Source organism: Salvelinus namaycush, chromosome 36, assembly GCF_016432855.1.
Source record: "Salvelinus namaycush isolate Seneca chromosome 36, SaNama_1.0, whole genome shotgun sequence".
NCBI classification, from domain to species: Eukaryota; Metazoa; Chordata; class Actinopteri; order Salmoniformes; family Salmonidae; genus Salvelinus; species Salvelinus namaycush.
Genome location: NC_052342.1, coordinates 20,243,956 through 20,266,973, shown reverse-complemented (window position 1 = coordinate 20,266,973; position 23,018 = coordinate 20,243,956). Strand labels below are relative to the sequence as shown.

The 23,018-nt window shown below is 42.1% G+C and overlaps 1 protein-coding gene across 2 annotated transcripts in view; it reads right to left on the bottom strand.

The window, feature by feature from the left end:
* gba2 (glucosidase, beta (bile acid) 2) overlaps positions 1–23,018 on the bottom strand; it is a 33,707-nt gene that overhangs the window by 4,151 nt on the left and 6,538 nt on the right. The window contains exons 3-16 of one of the 2 annotated variants that reach the window (XM_038975752.1): positions 22,176–22,267; positions 21,932–22,047; positions 21,337–21,555; positions 20,660–20,899; positions 20,374–20,476; positions 19,376–19,529; positions 11,440–11,565; positions 9,821–10,005; positions 5,248–5,352; positions 5,039–5,146; positions 1,521–1,672; positions 1,325–1,431; positions 834–976; positions 213–328 (exon numbers count right to left, since the gene is read on the bottom strand). In XM_038975752.1, coding sequence (XP_038831680.1) covers positions 213–328; positions 834–976; positions 1,325–1,431; positions 1,521–1,672; positions 5,039–5,146; positions 5,248–5,352; positions 9,821–10,005; positions 11,440–11,565; positions 19,376–19,529; positions 20,374–20,476; positions 20,660–20,899; positions 21,337–21,555; positions 21,932–22,047; positions 22,176–22,267 — 1,966 coding nt within the window. The remainder of the gene's footprint in view (positions 1–212; positions 329–833; positions 977–1,324; positions 1,432–1,520; positions 1,673–5,038; positions 5,147–5,247; positions 5,353–9,820; positions 10,006–11,439; positions 11,566–19,375; positions 19,530–20,373; positions 20,477–20,659; positions 20,900–21,336; positions 21,556–21,931; positions 22,048–22,175; positions 22,268–23,018) is intronic. The other variant, XM_038975753.1, reaches the window with a different exon arrangement.

Here is a 23,018-nt window from a genome sequence, read left to right as displayed (position 1 = left end):
GCAACAAAGTCACATTCCAATCAGTAAGAAATAAGATAAAAATCATAGTACAATCATTACTAGACCAGTGGAGGTTGAAACATCAGTCTGATCAGGATCAAAATGTTCCTCTGTTTGCCCAGTTTGTGGCGCGTGTTTGGTCAATCGTTTTTTATTAGGGTTTTAGTAGTCAACAATAGTATTACTATTTATGTCTTGGCTTTGTGTCTGACCTGAAACTGGCCATCTCCCAATCCAGATGCCCGTAGGAACCACTGGCCGGCACACTGGTCTGACATCACACTGTTGGAGAACTCCTGCCCACTACTGTCGTAGTTGTAGTACTGGCCTGAAGAGACAGAGATATAGTCAGCTTTTAGTCTTAATTATACAGCTAAATTAAAGCCAGGCTCTGAATGGGGTTTTTACTATGAGGCTTATCTCAAAGACAGAAACAAAAACAAAAAATCCAACCCGTCAGGGAATTGAAGCCCGGTCTCCCTGGCTCGCATGACCACTATACTAAACGAGGACTGAAGTCATTTATTAAGAATACTAACTATAACATATCTGACACAGATCCCACACCATCACTAGCATATGAAACTCTGGTATAATGACAATAAATGTATGCTTGTCTATGATTCATGTACAATAGAATTAATTAGTTTTCCAGAAGTTTAGTTGCTAGTTGTTTACTACAGAATTGTGGCTTAAATTCAAACTCTAAAAACACATAACATCACAAGAAATGTGTGACATTGCTGAAGAATGTGTAACAAAACAATAATTGCAGCATTACTCCCTATTCATTACTGAACGTGCGCCCTCTACAGGCTCTATAAGGTACTGACCATTCCACAGCAGCTTGTCGAAGGCGGCGCTCCCCCGGTCTAGTATGTCTCTGAAGCGCTGGAAGACAGCCTCATTGTTCACCAGCCTGGCCATCTTACACATCACACACACAGAGGCCAGCCACAGACCCCCACAGTACGCACTGGGAGAGGGAGAGAGCAGATTATAATTCCTATAAACTAACACTAAAAAAGTAACACATGGAAATCTTTAAATTACAACTGGAACTCAGGTGTGACCTCGCCTCATACATTAAAACATGCATGCAGTATAATTCCTGGTCGAAAACAGGAAGTTGAATTCTTTGATGTGACCTTAGAACACAGTCTCACCTCCCTGGGGTGGGGCAGGGAAGCAGCTAAAAATACAACTCCGTCAACGGACTTAGTCTTTTCCTGTTCGCCATTAGTGGGAACCTCTACTACAATGAGTCTTGTTACAAGTTATGTCACGCCATTTACCAGCTCCCTCCCTTTTCCTCAGCTCTCACCTAGGTCCTGTTGCGGTCCATCCGTCGTAGGTCTGGTCGGCGTAGCCTGAGTTCTCTATCAGACCGTCTCCGTCCGTATCAAACTTCATCTCTGACTCCATCACGGCCTGAAGGGGATATAATAACATTTATTAAATAACACAATCCTTAATGTAACTGATCCTATCAGCACTCATCCTCTGAGACTCCTTCCTACCTGGCAGATGGGCCACATGTCCTGGAGGTACTGTGTGTCCTGGGTCAGGTGGAAGTCTCTGTAGACCTGCAGGACAAACTTCAGGTTCAGGTCCTTCCAGTCGGCCGTGTCGTGGATCAGGTAGGCGTTGACACGCTGCCACGGCTCGTCATCTAGATCAAATCAAACTTTATTTATATAGCACATTTCTGATAAAATAATTGTTTGAATAACCTTATTTACTATTATGTATTGATTTTTATTCTCTATGCGATGTGCACTGCAGAGAACACAGGAAGAAAACTTATCAGTGAATTATTGTAATGTTTGTTTATGTGTCAATTAATCCCATAAGGGATGGGTTGTCAACTGGCGATTTGACACAAATTCATTCATGCAGTTCAAAGTGCTTCACATACATATACAATAAGTGAGAAAGAAAAACAATATTATATAAATATAAAATAAAGGTTAGATAAATAGACAAGATACATAAATCTCCCTAGATAACACAACTGATGCACTCATTCTTATCTGATGGCTACCTCTGTACAGAACGCAGACATGTTATTTAACGTAAGACAATGCAGATTCACTAAGACACAAATCACAAAAGCAGAAAGGGTCCAATTCTTAAATAACATGAAATCTGAACTCATAACTCGCTGTGGTCATAACTCAATGCATGTCTCAAAATCCAAGTTAGATGCACATATCTGAATTCAGTGCCAGTATTAAACCCAATGTCTAATTGAACAAACAAATTCAACATGTAAAGTGTTGGTCCCATGTTTCATGAGCTGAAATAAAATATCCCAGAAAAGCTTATTTCTCTCAAGTTTTGCAAACAAATTTCATTACAACCCTGTTAGTGAGCTCCTTAGCCAAGATAATCCATCTACCTGTCAGGTGTGGCATATCAAGAAGCTGATTTAACAGCATGATCATTACACAGGTGCACCTTGTGATGGTGAAAATAAAAGGCCACTCTAAAATGTGCAGTTTTGTCACAACACAAAGCCACAGATGTCTCATGTTTTGAGGGGGCGTGGAATTGGCCTGCTGACTGCAGGAATGTCCAAGAGCTGCTGCCAGAGAATGTAATGTTAATTTCTCTACCATAAGCTGCCTCCAATGTTCTTTTAAAGAATTTGGCACTACGTCCAACCAGCCTCACGGTGGTGGTGGGGTTATGGTATGGGCAGGCATAAGCTATGGACAACAAACACAATTGCATTTTATGGATGGCAATTGAATGCACAGATATACCGTGACGAGATCCTTAGGCACATTGTTGTGCCATTCATCCTCCGCCATCATGTTTCAGCATGATGATACATGGCCCCATGTCGCAAGGATCTCTACCCAATTCCTGAAAGCTGAAAATGTCCCCGTTCTTCCATGGCCTGCAAACTCAGACAAATCACCCATTGAGCATGTGTGGGATGCTCTGCAAGGTTTTACCCGTGGTCGTGGAGCAGGGTGGAAGTGCAACTAAAATGTAGTTTAAATAACCATCTGCATTTTTAATGTCTTTCAAAAAAAGAAAAATTAACAAAAGCATAAAGAAAAACTATACCACTGTTTTGAGTTATAAATGTAACACTTCAGAGTACTTAAGCATCGAATACATTGCAGGTAGGGGGATGTTCACACCTACAGTAGCCGGGCTATAAAGAGTCGATTGTCCTGATAATCAGGCTACAAGTGTTTGAAAACCTGTTTTCAAACTGTCACCAGGTGTCCGTCACTAATGTAAATAAAAACACAGTATCTTGTTTACATTCTTTATTGTAACCACAATGTCACAAATTTGTATCTACCTTTCCAATTACTTTTAGAGAGTTTGGGATTAATTTGATCAATATTATGGTGTTTATATTCCAAGAAAAAAAAAACTCTGGGTTTCCATTAGGATGGAACAGAAAATATGGCGCTGTACAACATGACGGTCGGGAGTAGGCTCCACAGTACTGGGCTATTTAGCTAAAGAATCCCTGTGTCGTGCGCAGACACGCAGGAGACCGGGGCTCAATTCCTCAACTGGGAGGAAGGAGTTGGCTATGCTTGTAAATAAGAATTTGTTCTTAACTGACTTGCCTAGTTAAATAAAAGGTTACACACTAAGAGGATAACATTTCTACGCCATAATTTTAGTCTAACCAATACCCAAACAGAGACTGAGTCAAAATAAAAATCTAATTGATTTATCAAGACCAGTCCACATGCTTGTCTCTGAGCAGTGCGAAACGGTGGTAAAATAGTTGTTGGCTAATGCTTCAAATCCTATTGCTTCTAACTTCAATATGCTCTTTAAATAAGACCTACACCACTTAACAGCACATTACTCAACACTAGTGAGACTCATACTGTAGGCGATATATCGGAAAAATATGACCTGACTCTCCACCAATAATTACATATAGAGGATTGGAGGATTCTAAATTAAAACCAAAAGCCGCTTCATGAGTCTCCCGGTGGAGGCCGGCACGGGTATCTGTAGCAAACCATTTTGCATTGCAGTGACTTAGACAGCTTATATGAATCTGTCTGGAGAGGCCCCATCCACAAAGTATCAAAATACAGAGAGGTGTTGGTAAAGGTATATTGTCCTGCAAACAGCCCATAATGGGCTATTATAATACAGTACATGGTGTCCAGGTAAGGATAACCAAAACATTTATTTATTAAAGACTATCAGAAAGAATGTTGGTACTTATTTATTTTGATGAATGAATGAGTGAGTCACTCAGCTTTATGTAGGTGCCAGCTATATGACTGTGCCATCAACTTGATAATATATATATAACAATATTTGGGAGGTTATTTAGTTTTCAAATAAACAAAAAGCGATTGTAATCTGAAAGGCCAAAATAATATTTGTAAAGTCCAAAACATTTATTTCTGTTTTTATTTGTTTTTAGAGGGAGAGAGATACCTGCTAGAACAGCGGGAATGTTTCCCTAGTCAGAGCCATTATTAGTGCAATGCCCCTTAAAGTATTGCTCTGTGCTACCCAGTGAACCAGCATCTGTAGCAACACAGCTTGCACTGCAATGCAGAGTCTTAGACCGTTGCGCCACTCAGGCACTGTACAACATGACCGGTCGGGAGTGGCCTACAGTACTACAGTAAGAGCAAAATAAAAATAAACAAAAACCTTAGTGTAACAACAGTTTTAGTAAGTAATACTGAAGTCGTGCACAATTATCAGTTTCTATTTAGGTTTATGTCCCCCATTCATTTTCAGTTAGAGATACAGTAGGACCCAAAAGCATAATCAGTGCTTTAAGTCCCCCCTGCGCTGGTCTGGAGCAATGAAGTGGTGACACAGTACCGTACTAAACCACAAATTACCTCTAAGTACCGCAGCATAAATCGCAAAAAATTGAGTGGAGCAACCACTGTATGGGATAATATAACTTATATGAATCTGTCTTGAAGGATCACAATTTATGAATATGAATCCGGTTCGAAGGACCATATCTTTATGAATTGTTGGTAAATATTGGTACAGTACGTGTGTGTTTCCCCTATACCTGGGTCTCCTATGTCGTGAGGGACTACGTTCTTAACCTTCACAGGAGAATTTCTGCCACTCATCAGATGGAGTCTTTCAGTCGGGTCACACGAAACAACACTGCCAGCTGAAAAAGAATACATAAATAGTGAACACGCACAAACACATATGCTCCAGGACAGGAGCGATCTACCACACACAATAACATTCAGACCCTGCTTTACTCACCAATGTCATATTGCAAGCTGAGGGCTAGTTTGGGCCATAGCATGATAAGTGCAAAGGAAGCGTAGAAGTGCACGTCGTACGTGTTATACATCCTGTACTCCTGACCTACGAGAAGAAAAGAGAACATTCAAAATTATTGAACTCACACACTTCAGAGAGGAGTAAAGACAAGTGTACTTTACAATGAGCCTTCTAACAGACAAGTGTTTCCTTCCAGTCAGGGAATTGAACCCCGGTCTCATAGCCCCCTGTCATAGGCGGGGGATATTGACCACTATACTAAACAAGGACAGTGTCATTTTGGAATCTACCTATTTTTAAAGACCTCCATCCAGCCACCAGGCCACCTCATTGATTACATGATTTGCCTAACAAAAAAAAAAGTCCAATTAAATAGGCGGTGCAGTCATCTACATTACATGGCACAAGTGTGTGTGTGTGTGTGTGTGTGTGTTTTTGTTGGGCTGTTCTCTATTGTCTACCACAGTATGAGTCATAATACCCATAAAACCTAGCGGTCAAACACGGAAATGGTTCCAATCATTTTTTCACCATTCATTTTATCCATTGTGGATTTTAAAAACACTTCAAATAAGAGCTGTGTTTCATGTGGGCTTACCCTGGTGTGACGTTTCGATAACTGTATCTGACAAGGTGACAATTCAATATATCCGCCTGTATTTATCCCCCAAAAAATAAATGCTAATTAGCAATAATACAGAACTACAAATGCCTGTCTTAAGCTTTACATCACTCACCAGGGCCATGATTATCTGGATGAGACTGCTTAAAATTGAGGCAAAGGTAAGAATCTCTGGATTAACTATATTGACTAATTAATAAATTGGCTAAAGTTATTTAAATGAACAATTTAGTGAACGGTCTTGGGAATGTTTAATTGAAAATGCCTGTTATCTAGCAACATTAGGAATTTGTCTAGCCATTTAAATACTTGAGAAAATCCTAAAAACTAGTTTAGCTTTAATAAGTTTAATAGCTTTAACTAGCTAGCTAACTTATATGGTGAAGCCAGGGCTAGGCGTTCTTGATAGTTTGTTTGCGTCTGTGGGTGAGGTGTGGGTAGCCTACTTCAAGTACTACTTAACTTGTAGCTACCCTCGCTAACTGTATTATTTTAGTATGGCTTTTTGAGAGGTCTCAGATGGACTGATTAGCATCCTCGAGTCACTGTACTTACTTTATATACTGATACTATACTGTATAAAACACATGCTCCACTCAAGTTGAAGTTGTTGACTGATGCCATGGCGGCGGCTGCTAAGGCGAGAGTAGCTGCGAACTAAGACTGCAGCCAAGGCAGCACTGGTCCACACCAGCCCGTCGGGTGAGTATTATTGGTTGGTACTGGATGTGCCTTCAGGTTCCTCTCCATGTGGTCTGTACCACACAGGCCAGTGCAATAGTCTTTCATATGTGTCAGGACCCGGTTACGAACTCGGGTCTCCGGTGTGAGAAACAGTCACTTAGCAAACTGAGCCACTAATAGTCGGCAGAACCCAGAAGATGAGGCAGACACAGCAGTACTTGAGACGGTGTTTTAATAAAGGAAAAAGGAAAGTTCTTCAGGCAAAAATATAAATCCACAACGTCAAAAGTAATTCCAAGAGAAAAAAAGGTAATCCTCCAAGTCAAAAGGTAAATCCACAAGGTGGTACGTACAGCAGGAAAAAGCCTCAAAAGATAATCAAAAATAAATAAACGAGAACAAAAACAGAGTACCACAAGAGAGTCCAACTGGAGCAACAAATGTTCACAGCATCGCTAGGGCTGGGTGCTAACATTCAAACACAGAGCAAAGAACTGAGGAAAACTAAGGGTTTAAATACATTCAAGGGAAACGAGGCACAGGTGCAAATAATAACTGGAACAAGGGAAAACAAAAGGGTCCAAAAAGCACAATGGGGGCATCTAGTGGCCAAAACCAGAACAATCCTGTCCAAATCCTGACAATATGTGTAGTAGTGTGTTGCATCATATTGCTTAGTTTATCATTTGTGTCAACTTTGAATTCAATCTAAGCCACAGATTGTTAACTCCGCCATTTTGTACTTGACCTTTATCGATGCAGACTCAAGACTCAAAGACATTCAAGCAGCACTTTGAGAGCAAGCATCCCAAGTCTCCACTGGTCCCAGTACTGGTAGATGTGCAGGCCTAAGTGACCCCACACACTCAAATGGACCTACAGCCTAGGTAAGATTCTTCTATCATTCGCACCCAGTAGACATGGGGTAAACCACCCAGTCAACCAAATGCTATCCTCAATGCTTAAGTTGTATTGCTCATGGTCAATGTGATCACTCAGTCTCTAATGTTGTGATTCACAGACACGATGACCACGATTTGAATGCTGCAACTGACAAAATGATGTTGGGGGACCCACACTGAGAACCCAGGCCATGACTGGACATGGGCCAGATGTGACAATTACCTAAAAAAAGGGGTGAATAAGCACACCATTTTATGTTTATTCCATGGCCAACCATCCCTCTAGCTACCGCTTATTCCACACTGTCTTTTATGCCCCCATGGTCCCTCAACTTCAGACACTTTGGAACTCCCCATCTTATCTCGTCTATAACCCCACTTACCCTATGCTGCTTCCTTCACTTGTTTTTCTCCTGATTTGATAACATCTAGAGACTCAGAAACACGTTCAAGTGTTTTACTGTTTTTGCTACCTTTTTTCCCCACCGGTGTAATGCTCTCCTCCTGCTTATTCTGGGGTTCAAACTGAATGCAGTAGTAAATGTGCTGCTCACAATTGACAGCAGCAACACGGACCAGAAGAGTGTTGATATAGCTGTGTTTAGGCATGGCTTCCTTGTTTAGTGTCTGTTTATCATTCTGCTCACCTAGTATTTTTATATAAAACCTACCTTACACAACCAGTTTTTCCATTTGTAACTCACCCACCAAAATTACAATATGATGTTAACATTTAGTTTTATTTCTGCTGGTCTAATTCCTAAAGTGGAAAAGCAGAAGATCTGTGTGCTCTCTGATAATAACAGTGAATGTAGTGCTCATCAATGTCCCAGATTTGTGGCATTGATTAATAAATCATTTAAATCTTTACTTCAAAGTCAGATGTTTACATGTTATGTATAAAAAGGTATATGTATGCATTGTTACCTATTTTGACTTTTTCATAACAATGTAATTATTGGAGTTCAGGTGTTTGACATGATTGATGGGTGACTAGGCGCATTCTTGTCAAATAAATATGCTTACTCATTCATGATAGATACATTCTGCAATGAATTTATCTGGTCTCTGAATCTGCAACAGAACATGTCAACAAGTTCGCTCTGAATTGCTTTAATACAGCAGTGCATTCGGACATTATGTATTGAAGTAGATTTCACCTTGTTCATATATACTGAACGAAAATATAAACGCAACATGTAGTGTTGGTCCCATGTTTCATGAGCTGAAATAAAAGATCACAGAAAAGTTCCATATGCACAAAAAGCTTATTTCTCAAAAATGTGCAAAAAAACTCCTACTTTAAAAATAAATGTAGGTATCTGTGACCAACAAATACACCTATGTATGCCCAGTCATGTGAAATCCATAGTTTAGTGTCAAATGTATTTATTTCAATTGACTGATTTCCTTATATGAACTGTAACCCAGTAAAAACTTTGAAATTGTTGCATGTTGCATTTATATTTTTGTTCAGTGTAGTTGGCAGAAATAAGGGATTAAATAGACTACCGGTTGATGGAGAAGATGATCTGCTAAAATAAGTATATGTTGGTAATTTCATCTAGGTAGGTAGCTAGCAATATGACTTCTTTGCAAAATACTAGCCTAGTATTCATGGCACATTATAAATATCTGACTGCTACTGGGATAGTATTCTGTACATGACAAGACCAAATGCATAAATAATACAACAAATATTAGTTAAATAAAATACAAATTTTTCAATATATCTTTAGTTTTGGATCAAGGTAGCTAGCTAGCTGATGGCAAAAGTGTCAGCTAAAGATGTGCAGGAACTTGCAGCGATTTGTAGTCTTTCACTCTGTCTACTTTTATGTTAATTAGGATTTTTAGAATCAGAGTAAATAGAGATGAATATTTTGATAAGTCTCCTAGTCTAAGAGAGATCTTCACGGTTATCAAAATGTCACGCCAGGGTAAGCCTACAGGAAACACAGCCCCCATTTCTAAAAATCCACAATTGATAAAATGAATGGTGTAAAAAAAACAATTGGAACCATTTCCATGTTTGACCGTTAGGTTTTATGGGTATTATGACGCGTCCACTGTGGGGCTCAATTATTCTCACAAACATGCAGGGGGATGCAGAGTGCCAACTGCTTGAACTTCAGTTCAAAAAAAGCACTTTTGCTCAAATGCCTTAAGTGGGTGTGTGTGTGTGTGTGTACACAATACTGTATTTATTCCTTTGTGTATCATTTCTCAACAGGAAAAGTTAACAAAATAGCTGGAGGGGGACTTTAAAATTTGTCCCAAAACCCACAACTTCACCAGCAGTAACACACACACTATTACTGTCAGTTAAAGTATTACCCCTTACCCTCTAAGTAGGCAAAGCGACCGTACTCCTTGATGATGGCAGGCTGGGCGGGTAGCCCCCCGTCCTCACTCCGCAGCCCCCCACTGACATCGCTGTCCTCAGGCAGCTCCGTCCACACCGTCCCCCCATCCACCACGAAGTATAGCTCGTTGAACAGAGCCGATTTGTACCAGGATGGGAGAGAGCTACCACACAGACAGAAAGTTGACTACCATTGCAGATGTTGCGACTTTTCACATGAACAATGAATGTGTGTTTTTACAAGTTGAACATGTGAAGAAAGCCATATGTTTGTTATTGAACATGTATTACAAGGTCTTCAGAAAATGTACAGTTCCTTCAGAAAGTATTCATACACCCTGGACTTAATCCACATTTTGTTAAGTTACAGCCTGAATTCAAATTGGATAAAAAAATTAAAAAAATCTCACCATATATACAATGACAAAGTGAAAACATGAAATATTTGCTAATTTACTGCAAATGAAATACAAAAATCTCTCATTTACATAAGTTCTCACACCCCGAGGCAAAACATATTAGAATCCCCTTTGGCAGCGATTAAAGCTGCGAGTCTTTCTGGGTAAGTCTCTACGTGCTTTGCACACCTGGATTATACAATTTTGCACATTATTATTTTTTTAATTCTTCAAGCTCTATCAAGTTGGTTCTTAATCATTGCTAGACAGCCATTTTCAAGCCGATTTAAGTCCAAACTGTAACTAGGCCACTCGAACATTCAATGTCGTCTTGGTAAGCAACTCCAATTTATGGTTGGCCTTGTGTTTTAGGTTATTGTCCTGCTGAAAGGTGAATTTGTCTCCCAGTGAAAGCAGACAACCAGGTTTTCCTCTAGGATTTTGCGTGTGCTTAGCTCTATTTGTCCCCCAAAAACTCCATTGTCCTTGCCAATGACAAGCATAACATGATGCAGCCACCACAATGCTTGAAAATATGAAGAGCGGTACTCAGGGATGTGTTGGATTTGCCCCAAACATAATGCTTTGTGTTCAGGACAAAGTTAAATCTGGCAAAGACATTTTTGCTGTTTTAACTGAATGCATGTTTTGGAATATTTTTAATTCTGTACAGGCTTCCTTCTATTCACTTGTCATTAAGGTTAGTATTGTGGAGTAACTACAATGTTTCTTCCATCCTCAGTGTTCTCCTATCACAGCCATTAAACTAAATGTTTTAAAGTCACCATTGGCCTGCCTCATGTTCAAATCCCTGAGCGGTTTCCTTCCTCTCCAGCAACTGAGTTTGGAAGGACACCTGTAACTTTGAAGTCACTGGGTGTATTAATACACCATCCAAAGTGTAATTAATAACTTCCTCATGCTCAAAGAGATATTCAATGTCTGCTTTTTTTTTTACCCATCTACCAATAGGTTCCCTTCTTTGCAAGGCACTGGAAATCCTCTCTGGTCTTTGTGGTTGAATCTGTTTGAAATTCACTACTCAAAAACATTTTCTAAACATAATTACAGTTCGACATTATGGGGTATTGTATGTAGGCAGTTGACACAAAATCTCAACTTAATACATTTTAAATTCAGGCTGTAACAACAAAATGTGGAAACAGTCAAGAGGTGTGAATACTTTCTGAAGGTAGGTACCTGTCCTGCAGTATGGGTCTCTGCCACTCCTCGATACTCCTCTCCCACAGTCTGTAGTGTGTCAGTGCGTAGTGGCTGAGAGAGGGAGCCGCGTCCGCCTTGGTACCAAAGAAACGCGTGTACCTCCTAGAACACATACACAAAAGACATTGGCTGCGTGAAAAATGGTCCCCTATTCTCTCTATTATAGTGCACTACTTTTAACCAGGACCCATGGGCAGCGATCAAATATATTACATTACTTATCCAGAGCAGACTTAAAATAACTGCATTCAAATAAGGAATGTGAGACAACCTTCCATGACCACTCATTCAAAAATAGCTGTTACCAAGTAGCAGGCGAATACAGTAGTCTACAAGGCCCGTGATAACACATTGTCAACAAACTGGTTCATGATTAAGTGCACGCAGAAGTAGTCTTCGTAGGGAGTAACAGTAAGAGGTAGTGAACATAAGATATGCATGTATCCTCATGATGTTCTCTTATTCTTTAAAGACCCCAGGTTCAAATGTACCTAGACTGACGTACACAAGACCCAGTATATATAGTTGAAGTGGGAAGTTTACATACACTTAGGTTGGAGTCATTAAAACTTGTTTTTCAACCACTCCATACATTTCTTGTTAACAAACTATAGTTCTGGCAAGTCTACTTTGTGCATGACAACTTTTCCAACAATTGTTTACAGAGATTATTTCACTGTATCACAATTCCAGTGGGTCAGAAGTTTATATACAATAAGTTGACTGTGCCTTTAAACAGCTTGGAAAATTCCAGAAAATGATGTCATGGCTTTAGAAGCTTCTGATAAATGATGTCAATTATAGTGAGTCAATTGTGGATGCATTTCAAGGCCTACCTTCAAACTCAGTGCCTCTGCTTGACATCATGGGAAAATCAAAAGAAATCAGCCAAGACATCCACAAGTCTGGTTCATCCTTGGGAGCAATTGCCAAACACCTGAAGGTACCACGTTCAGCTGTACAAACAATAGTACGCAAGTATAAACACCATGGGACCACGCAGCCGTCATACCGCTCAGGAAGGAGATGCTTTCCTAGAGATGAACATACTTTGGTGCGAAAAGTGCTAATCAATCCCAGAACAACAGCAAAGGACCTTGTGAAGATGCTGGAGGAAACAGGTACGAATGTATCTTTATCCACAGTAAAACGAGTCCTATATCGACATAACCTGAAAGGCCGCTCAGCAACGAAGAAGCCACTGCTCCAAAACCACCATAAAAAAGCCAGACTATGGTTTGCAACTGCACATGGGGACAAAGATCGTACTTTTTGGAGAAATGTCCTCTGGTCTGATGAAACAAAAATAGAACCGTTTGACCATAATGACCATCGTTATGTTCGGAGGAAAAAGGGGGATGCTTGCAAGCCGAAGAACACATCCCAACCGTGAAGCACGGGGGTGGCAGCATCAGGTTGTGGGGGTGCTTTGCGGCAGGAGGGACTGGTGCACTTCACAAAATAGATGGCAGCATGAGGAAGGAAAATTATGTGGATATATTAAAACAACATCTCAAGACATCAGTCAGGAAGTTAAAGCTTGGTCGCAAATGGGTCTTCCAAATGGACAATGACCCCAAGAATACTTCCAAAGTTGTGGCAAAATGGCTTAAGGACAACAAATTCATGGTATTGGAGTGGCCATCACAAAGCCCTGACCTCAATCCTACAGAAAATTTGTGGGCAGAACTGAAAAAGTGTGTGCGAGCAAGGAGGCCTACAAAAAAAGAAAAACTGAGTTTAAATGTATTTGGCTAAGGTGTATGTAAACTTCTGACTTTATCTGTAATTATACCCCACAGCAAGAGCTGAAGAGCAGGTAGAACAACTTCCAGTGAATGTCTTCATCCATTAAATATCTTGGCGTAAATCTACTGAAAGACACACCCAAACTTTAAATACTTTCCCATCAAAATATGATGACCTGGACAGGTGGAATTCATAGTAGTAGAATTGAAACAATCAAAATATATATGCTGCCGAGGTTAATGTATTTGTTCCAATCACTGCCCATAGAAATCCCACCTAAACAGTTGGGGCGGGGGGGGGGTGTATGGCCTTACCAAGCCTAAAATATTAATTTTGTGTCAGCCCAATTGAGACCTTTGGTGTGTTGGATTCGTATTCTGAATTGCACCAAGTGGAAAGCCATCGAGACTACTTTGACAGAGATGCCTATACAGTCAGTTTTGGGTAATAGAAATATACAATATACAAAGTCAGTGGATACATTTGTTTTAAGATATGGTTTAGGATAGTAAAACAACTTCATTTAGACAGAGGTCAAAACTGCTGAGTTGGTTCGCATACGACCCCTGCAACTCAGGATAACAGATTTAAACAGTGGACGCAGAGGGGGATCACATCATTTAGGACAATTATAAGGAATGGGGATCTAGAGCTTCCATGACCTAAGTAAAAAAAATATGGCTTGGATACACTAGATTTTTTACAGGTACCTGCAGGTTCAACACCTTTGCTTTTTTTTCCCTTCCCAATTTCGTGATATCCAATTATAATCTTGTCTCATCGCTACAACTCCGACAGGCTCGGGAGAGGTGACGGTCAAGTCATGCGTCCTCTTAACACCCGCTCGTTTAACCCGGAAGCCAGCCGCATCAATGTGTTGGAGGAAACACCGTTGGAGGAAACACGCGATGAGCCAAGTAAAGCCCCTGTGGCCAAACCCTCCCCTAACCCGGACGACGCTGGGCCAATTGTGCGCCGCCCTATGGGACTCGCAGTCACAGCCGGTTGTGACACAGCCTGGCTGTAGTGACGCCGCAAGACTACGATCCAGTGCCTTAGACCGCTGTGCCACTCGGGAGGCACCTTCGACTACTTTTTTAAATAAATAGTGATTGCCACTTGGGCACCTCAGAAATGTATCTAAGTATTAACTAACGCATAACTTGGGGAGTATATTTTTTTTTTAAATTTTTTATAAAAAATAATCTAATCTTTACCTGGGTATTCTATCCTCAAAGAAACACTCTAGAAACTATATTAAACAGAAATGGAAGCAGGAACGTAACACTGAAATAACTGGGCAGATCAGTCTCATATCTTTTGGTCTTGCCCCGCAATTGAAACTTACTATAATAATGGGTTTTGACATTAATTTCTTTCTATTTGGATGAAATACCTGATAACTTACACAATAGACAAGTACCTGTTGAAGGTCCTACTGGCAGCCCCCCCCCTGTGACGCAATGGGTAGATATTGATAAAACAAATACACTATCTGGAGCATATGCCCTTTACTTTAAGAACATATGAGGAGAGAGGCCAGGAATACTTGGGGAAATGGGTTTCATACTCAAAGATAATCTAATTCAAAGATGTTACTGTAACTAATCTGATATACACTGTACCTGCCAGACCGTTTTTATTGGTTTGTGTGTTCAATAATAATATACACTGCTCAAAAAAATGAAGGGAACACTTAAACAACACAATGTAACTCCAAGTCAATCACACTTCTGTGAAATCAAACTGTCCACTTAGGAAGCAACACTGATTGACAATAAATTTCACATGCTGTTGTGCAAATGGAATAGACAAAAGGTGGAAATTATAGGCAATTAGTAAGACACCCCCAAAAAAGGAATGGTTCTGCAGGTGGTGACCACACACCACTTCTCAGTTCCTATGCTTCCTGGCTGATGTTTTGGTCACTTTTGAATGCTGGCGGTGCTCTCACTCTAGTGGTAGCATGAGACGGAGTCTACAACCCACACAAGTGGCTCAGGTAGTGCAGTTCATCCAGGATGGCACATCAATGCGAGCTGTGGCAAAAAGGTTTGTTGTGTCTGTCAGCGTAGTGTCCAGAGCATGGAGGCGCTACCAGGAGACAGGCCAGTACATCAGGAGACGTGGAGGAGGCCGTAGGAGGGCAACAACCCAGCAGCAGGACCGCTACCTCCGCCTTTGTGCAAGGAGGTGCACTGCCAGAGCCCTGCAAAATGACCTCCAGCAGGCCACAAATGTGCATGTGTCAGCATATGGTCTCACAAGGGGTCTGAGGATCTCATCTCGGTACCTAATGGCAGTCAGGCTACCTCTGGCGAGCACATGGAGGGCTGTGCGGCCCCACAAAGAAATGCCACCCCACACCATGACTGACCCACCGCCAAACCGGTCATGCTGGAGGATGTTGCAGGCAGTAGAACGTTCTCCACGGCGTCTCCAGACTCTGTCACGTCTGTCACATGTGCTCATGTGCTCAGTGTGAACCTGCTTTCATCTGTGAAGAGCACAGGGCGCCAGTGGCGAATTTGCCAATCTTGGTGTTCTCTGGAAAATGCCAAACGTCCTACACGGTGCTGGGCTGTAAGCACAACCCCCACCTGTGGACGTCGGGCCCTCATACCACCCTCATGGAGTCTGTTTCTGACCGTTTGAGCAGACACATGCACATTTGTGGCCTGCTGGAGGTCATTTTGCAGGGCTCTGGCAGTGCACCTCCTTGCACAAAGGCGGAGGTAGCGGTCCTGCTGCTGGGTTGTTGCCCTCCTACGGCCTCCTCCACGTCTCCTGATGTACTGGCCTGTCTCCTGGTAGCGCCTCCATGCTCTGGACACTACGCTGACAGACACAACAAACCTTTTTGCCACAGCTCGCATTGATGTGCCATCCTGGATGAACTGCACTACCTGAGCCACTTGTGTGGGTTGTAGACTCCGTCTCATGCTACCACTAGAGTGAAAGCACCGCCAGCATTCAAAAGTGACCAAAACATCAGCCAGGAAGCATAGGAACTGAGAAGTGGTGTGTGGTCACCACCTGCAGAACCATTCCTTTTTTGGGGGTGTCTTACTAATTGCCTATAATTTCCACCTTTTGTCTATTCCATTTGCACAACAGCATGTGAAATTTATTGTCAATCAGTGTTGCTTCCTAAGTGGACAGTTTGATTTCACAGAAGTGTGATTGACTTGGAGTTACATTGTGTTGTTTAAGTGTTCCCTTTATTTTTTTGAGCAGTGTATATACAAAAAAAGTATTGATTTACCCAGTCTGCCCTATGGTTACATGTCACTGAAAATGCTGTGCTCCAGTGGGTAGCAGTTACAAGGTTTACAGTAACAGACAGGAGTGCGTGTACACCTGAGGCAGTGTAACTGGAGCCTGTGATTGTGTGTTGCACATGTCATTGTCAGTTTGATCTATCCTCGTCATGACTCTCTCCTTGGTGAGGATGAAAAGGTGCCAGAAAGCCAGACTAATGATGAATAAGGGACTTATTGATGTAAGAGATATCTGTATATCTTTATAGTTTAAGTCGGGAGATGGTAACTCGTTAAACAACTTCTCGTTGTTCCCCAAATTCCTAATGAGTTAATTGTTACATGATTCATTTAAAATCAAGTAACAATTAAACATAGTTGATAAAATAAATGACAGTCATCAGATTAATGATAGTCACGACACTCTCTAGGACAGGTATTTCAAACTGGGGTAAAAAATTAAAATAATTCACATTTCCAAACATTCCATGTATATTTTACAAATGGGGATATACATTTGGGTGAGTTTCCCCCCCCCCCATTCGCCTGAGTAACCTCGTTTCATTGCCAAAAATAAAATTAAACCATCTAGTGTTCAGCGAAATAACAACAATGTCAAATAATTAACATCCAATCACATTAACCGTTACTCTCGCAGGAATTCCACTAACTGTCTGTATGTAGCCAAACATAGCTGCTGCTCATTCCGTTTGCTCGATTTAAAAAAAAACAATTGTATAAATTAAGGCCCGCGTCCATAGAGACACATATCAGCTCTACTGGTAGTACTGCTACTACCAGCAGAAGTACACCTGCACCTGTCGACAAGTTGTTCTGCTTTAACAAGCACATATAATGCTAGCATCAGTAATTCTACATTTGTTGTTAGCCCAGCTAGCATGGACACTGACAGTTGTGAATCTGATGCAGCCGAAGAGCTACTGCCCCCTTACCCGGGAAAGCACCGAACAGACAGGGACGTTGGACCATCGAAGAGGCGCAGATATGATAACTACATTGATTTGGGGTTCACTGATATTGGGAGTAGTGCCTTTCCTCAGCCACAGTGTGTTATATGTGCAAAAGTTCTATCTCACAACTCGATGAAACCTTCACTCTTGCGCAGACATTTAGAAAAAAAAACATGCCAATTTGAAAAATAAGTCACGGGAGTTTGAGTGAAATTTAAGATGACTTTCGAGTAGTAAGACATGTATAAAAGCAACAGATACCATTAATAAGAAGCGGCTAGAAGCATCTTATATGGGGAGCTTCCGAGTGGCTAGGACAGGCAAGCCCCATACTATTATGGAGGACTTCATTCTTCCTGCTGCCGCGGATATGGCTGGGACAATGCTGGGGGAAAAGGCCAAAAATACTATACAGACAATGTCTCCATCAAACAACACTGTTTCATGACGCATCAGTGACATGGCAGGAGATGTTTTTAAACAATTACTTCTTTGCATACAAACCAGCGAATTCTATGCGTTACAGCTGGATGAGTCAACGGACGTGGCGGGCCTGGCACAGCTCCTGGCATTTGTCCGTTACATTTATGGGGGGGGTCAATTAAGGAAGACATCCTCTTTTGCAAACCACTGGAAACCAGGACAACACGAGGACATTTTTAAAGTACTGGACAGCTTTGTGACATCAAATGGACTTTGGTGGTCAAGATGTGTTGGCGCAAAAGCCATGACAGGGAGACATAGTGGAGTGGTAATGCGCTTGCAAGCAGTTGCTCCCTACGCCACTTGGGAGACTAACAAAGTTAACCATTTTCACTGTAAAGCAATTCCCCTGAACTCTCGTGTATTTTCTGCACTGTGCAATATGGGCAGCGACCATGTAATGCTTTTACAACATACAGAAGTGTGCGCTGGTTATCAAGAAGCAAAGTATTGACATGTTTTTTTTTTTTTTAAATTGAGAGACGGGCTTAAAGTTCTCTTTACTGAGCATAATTTCTCACTTGTCTGACCGCTTGCATGATGACGAGTTTCACACAACTGGCCTATCTGGGTGATGTTTTTTTCCTCGCCTGAATGATCTGAATCTAGGATTAGTGACTCTCTGCAGTAGTAGCTGTGCCACTAGAGATTCTGGGTTCAAGTCCAGGCTGTAACAGCCGGCCACGACCGGGAGAGTCATGGGACGGCGCACAATTGGCCCAGCGTCGTCCGGGTTAGGGGAGGGTTTGGCCGGCAGGGATGTCCTTGTCCCATTGCACACTAGCGACTCCTGTGGCGGGCCGGGTGGCGGGCTGACACTGTCGCCAGGTGTACTGTGTTTCCTCCGTCACATTGGTGCGGCTGGCTTCTGGGTTAAGTGGGCATTGTGCTAAGAAGCAGTGCGGCTTGGTTGGGTCGTGTTTCGGAGGATGCACGGCTCTCGACCTTCTCCCGAGTCTGTACGGGAGTTGCAGCGATGAGACAAGACTAACTACCAATTGGATACCACAAAATTGGGGAGAAAAAGGGGTAAAAAAAAAGAAAAAAAAGACCTGACTAACTTGAGGTGTAGCATGCAGAGTACATTGTTGAAAACTGAGCTGAGACAGAGGAAAGTAGAACAGATTGAGAGAAATGGGGGAAAGCAACAGATGAGGAAATAAATTCAGTCCATTAGTCCAATTTACAATAAGGCTTATCTCATAGACACGTAATAAAAATAAAAGTTGTTCCTCCCCGTCGGTGAATTGAAACCCGGTCTCTGTCGTGACAGCTTTTAGTCATATTGCATAGAAAAAGAGAGAGCGGTAAATTCAAGATTAGAATATATGAAGCTTATTGAGAAAGTTTTTTTAAATTAAGTTGTTCTTCCCAGTCTGGAGATACTGACCACTATACTAAACGAGGACAGATTCTCAATTTGAATTCTACCTATTTTTAAAATGTTACCTGACGTGTTCCCTCTCCCTGGAGCCAAATGTGATGTTAGGCATGTCCCACGCCAAGCTAAACTCCAGATCGTTGTGGCCCTGAGCCGGCACTGAACAGCCCACTGCCAGGGCTGCTGCCACCTTCTCTCCCTTCTCGGTGGGAGGACTGGAACCTGGGGGGGACGAGGCAGAGGGGTGGGGAAGAAGGAGGAGAGTGAATGTCAAGGAAAATCCTTTACTATCCCACTTCACTCTTTCACCAATTACTAATTATATGGCGCTGTTAGGTTCTTATTTTTCAGAGTAAATAACCCACGGACACTAGAGAAGCTTTAACCAAGTGTACAGCTGAAAATCAGACAGCTAAAGATTTCAGACATCAGTTTAAATACATCCTACTTAAACTGTAAGGAAGAGGAGTGTCTTATGGCTCCACAGGAAAGAAGGTAACCAGATAGCAACCTGGATTACTCCCTTAAGGGGAACTGACCTCAACCCCCTCACCCACAGATACCCATCTGGCTTGCCTAGATCAACACATCGCTCTACTCTCCTCCATTAAACACATTCCAAAGGTTTCTGGCTTTTTACAAACTCTTTCTATTCAAGGCTTTGTCTCTCATTTATTTAATATCTCAATGTTCAAAGTTTAGCGATCCCAACAGTGTTCATAAAAGACTTGACTATGACCTGGAAAAGGAATCATGTGGGTGCTGTCATTCAAACCCTACGACCCTTAGAGGGTTGTCCAACAATTACTAATATATCCCTTCCTGTACCCAAGGATGTTACATTATATGACAATCTATAAGAATATTTGAACTGCGTACGTTTAGTAAAAAGTGCCTCATTTCTAGATTTCGCTGACTACAGCTCGTTGGTTCAACGCTCAGTCGGCTCCAGCTAGCCGTTTCAACAACAGAGCTGGGGGGGGATCCAATAAAAATATTTGTGGGGGGGGGGGGAATAATAAAAAAATAGTGATGTAATCAGTGATCGCCGGTTGATACCACTGACCAGTGGGGGAGTCCAGCCGTCCATCAGTGATGAGGTCACCCCACAGCGCCCCACAGGTTCCCTTTGGACTGAACGCTGTCTGGTGACTGATCTCCCTGTCAGACTTCTCACACACACACATTTCACACAGTTAACAAGGTGATAATGGTTATGCCATCTTCAAATGGCCAGTGTTTTTTTAATTGAAAGGAAAGTGTCAAGAGTAATGAAAACAAATGATAAATCGTAAACAGAAACATTAACAGTGCACAACTGTAAAACCATATTGTGAATTTATGACGTCTACCTGTTCTCGCGCTGCCACGCACAGAGTGTAGGGGTTCACTGTGGTGCAGTGATGAAGCAAAACTCCAGACACTGACTCCCCCTCCTTCTCCAGGTGGAATGGTTCGTTCCAGTGGCCCCCGCTCTTGTCGTCCTTGTGGCCTGACCCATTGACCATGGTGAGCATGATTGAGACGTCCAGCGGGTAGTCATTCTTGTTCTCTATGTCCCACACAAACACCGCCACTGGGAGACTGGAATCCTGGGGGATGGAGGGATGACAGAGAGGGAGGAGAGTCAGAGACCAAGACACATAAAACTCTTAGGTTATCAAATTTAATTTGTCACATGCGCCGAATACAACAGGTGTAGACCTTATAGTGAAATGCTTACTTACGAGCCCCTAACCAACAATGCAGTTTAAAAAAAATAAAGATAAGAATAAGAGATAGGTTAGGGTTAAAAGGTAAGTTTATGACAAGGCTGGAAGACTGTCTGGCGTAGGCATCATGCACCCTATTCCCTATATAGTGCACTACTTTTGGCCAGAGCCCTAGTCAAAAGTAGTGCACTACATTGAAAATAGGGTGCCATTTGGGGGGGACACCGTCTCTCACATTCAGCCACATTACATTTAGTGGAAACAATATGACTGAAACCCAATGCTAAGTCATGTCATTGGGGGACATTCCCAGTTACCTGGTAGTCGTGGGGGATGACGGGTGACACCTGTCTACAGGTGAGGGTGACATTCTGCCCAGGGAGGGGGTAGACTGTCCAGGCCCGGGGGTACAAGGCGTGGTAGAAGGCGTACTCTCCGCAGTAGCCCCAGTTCCAGCCCTGCAGCGTGGGGGGGCGCTCCACTGACAACACCTGCTGGTACACCGTCTGACCGCCCCGACGCAGGCACACCGTGAACTAGGAGACAGAGAGGAGGGATATGGGAAGACAAAAGGACTGGAAGAGATCTGAATATATAGTATAATACATGTGCCACAAAGTGAACTTCATACACACCATACTCCTACTAGACTAAATAGAGTGGCCTTTAAATATGAACTAGGAGCGGTAGAGGTGGAGTCCTCAACAGGTCCTGTCGACGCAGTGGATTGTGAAGGAGGCCGGTTATTGACCAACAGTTAAGAACTGGAGCTAAGAGGCTTTAAGCCTATTTGAAAATAGTATTTGGTAAAGGCATAACCCATTTAGAAAACTAAGATAATTAGTAGTCCATGTGTACAGGACTTATAAACTGGACTTCTGACAGTTAACTTATTACTTTTCCCAAGCATACCTGGTTAGCGATTACAGTTTTGTAGTGGTACATCCCAGGGTTGAGTTGCCACCTGCAGAACTCCCCCCGCCAGCCTCGCGTGATGGTACCTCCTCCAATACCGCCAAGAGGAGCACCTGCAAAGGAGGGTGTTTCAATACAGCAAATGTGTTTTCAAATGTTTCAATACTCATGAGTTTTAGTGATATTCATTAATATAGGCATTGATACTAGTTCATTGGAACATTATGGTGTGTCCACCTACCATAGATCTGTCTCAGGGGAATGGCTCGGAACATATCAATGAAAGGTGCCTTCTTCTCTATTTGAGTCTTCTTATACCACCACTTGAGATACCTGCACGGACACACACTCATGTTAATAATAAGCTAACATTGTTTGAGAATCCACATGAAAATGGGGACATTAACATGCACAAGCAGGTAGAGTAGGTCTAATCAGTGAACACAAACATTTTTAAAAAATACCTCATTCCAAAGAATCTTTCACAATCACTGAATTACATCCTGAGTGGGAGAGGGAGGGGGGTACATAGCAGAGAGGACATTCCATGAACGGTGTGTTCAAACACAAGTTCAAACCCTACATCAATTAACAGTGAGCACCTGGCTGTATTGTGTTTTATGGGACTGTTCAGGAACAGTCCTACAGTATGTAGAGGGTATGATTAAGAATGGTTCTGATTCTTATTGGTTAGGCCGAGATGAAGCGGGTCACTGTGCAGAGCGAGTGTCACTTCATTAATAAATACACAGCAACAGCAGACTGAGGAAAAATAACATTTCTCCTCGTCTCGATTTCGCTCCTTCTTACTCCCTCAGTGTACTTCTCTCACTCTCTTACTCACTCTCTCCCTCTGTCCATTTCCCTATTGATCTTTGTCCATATTCCTCCCTCTGTCTATTTCTCTCGTTCATGACCTGTTTTGAATACAGGCCCAGCTGTTTACAAGCATTCAGCACTCTGAACAAAGGCTGGGTCAAAACAGAACACACCCCACACACGGAATTGTGGGGGATTGGCCGGATAAATGGAGGAATTGTCTGTCGTGGGCTCAGACACTGGCAGGACTGAGAGTGGTGGGGTG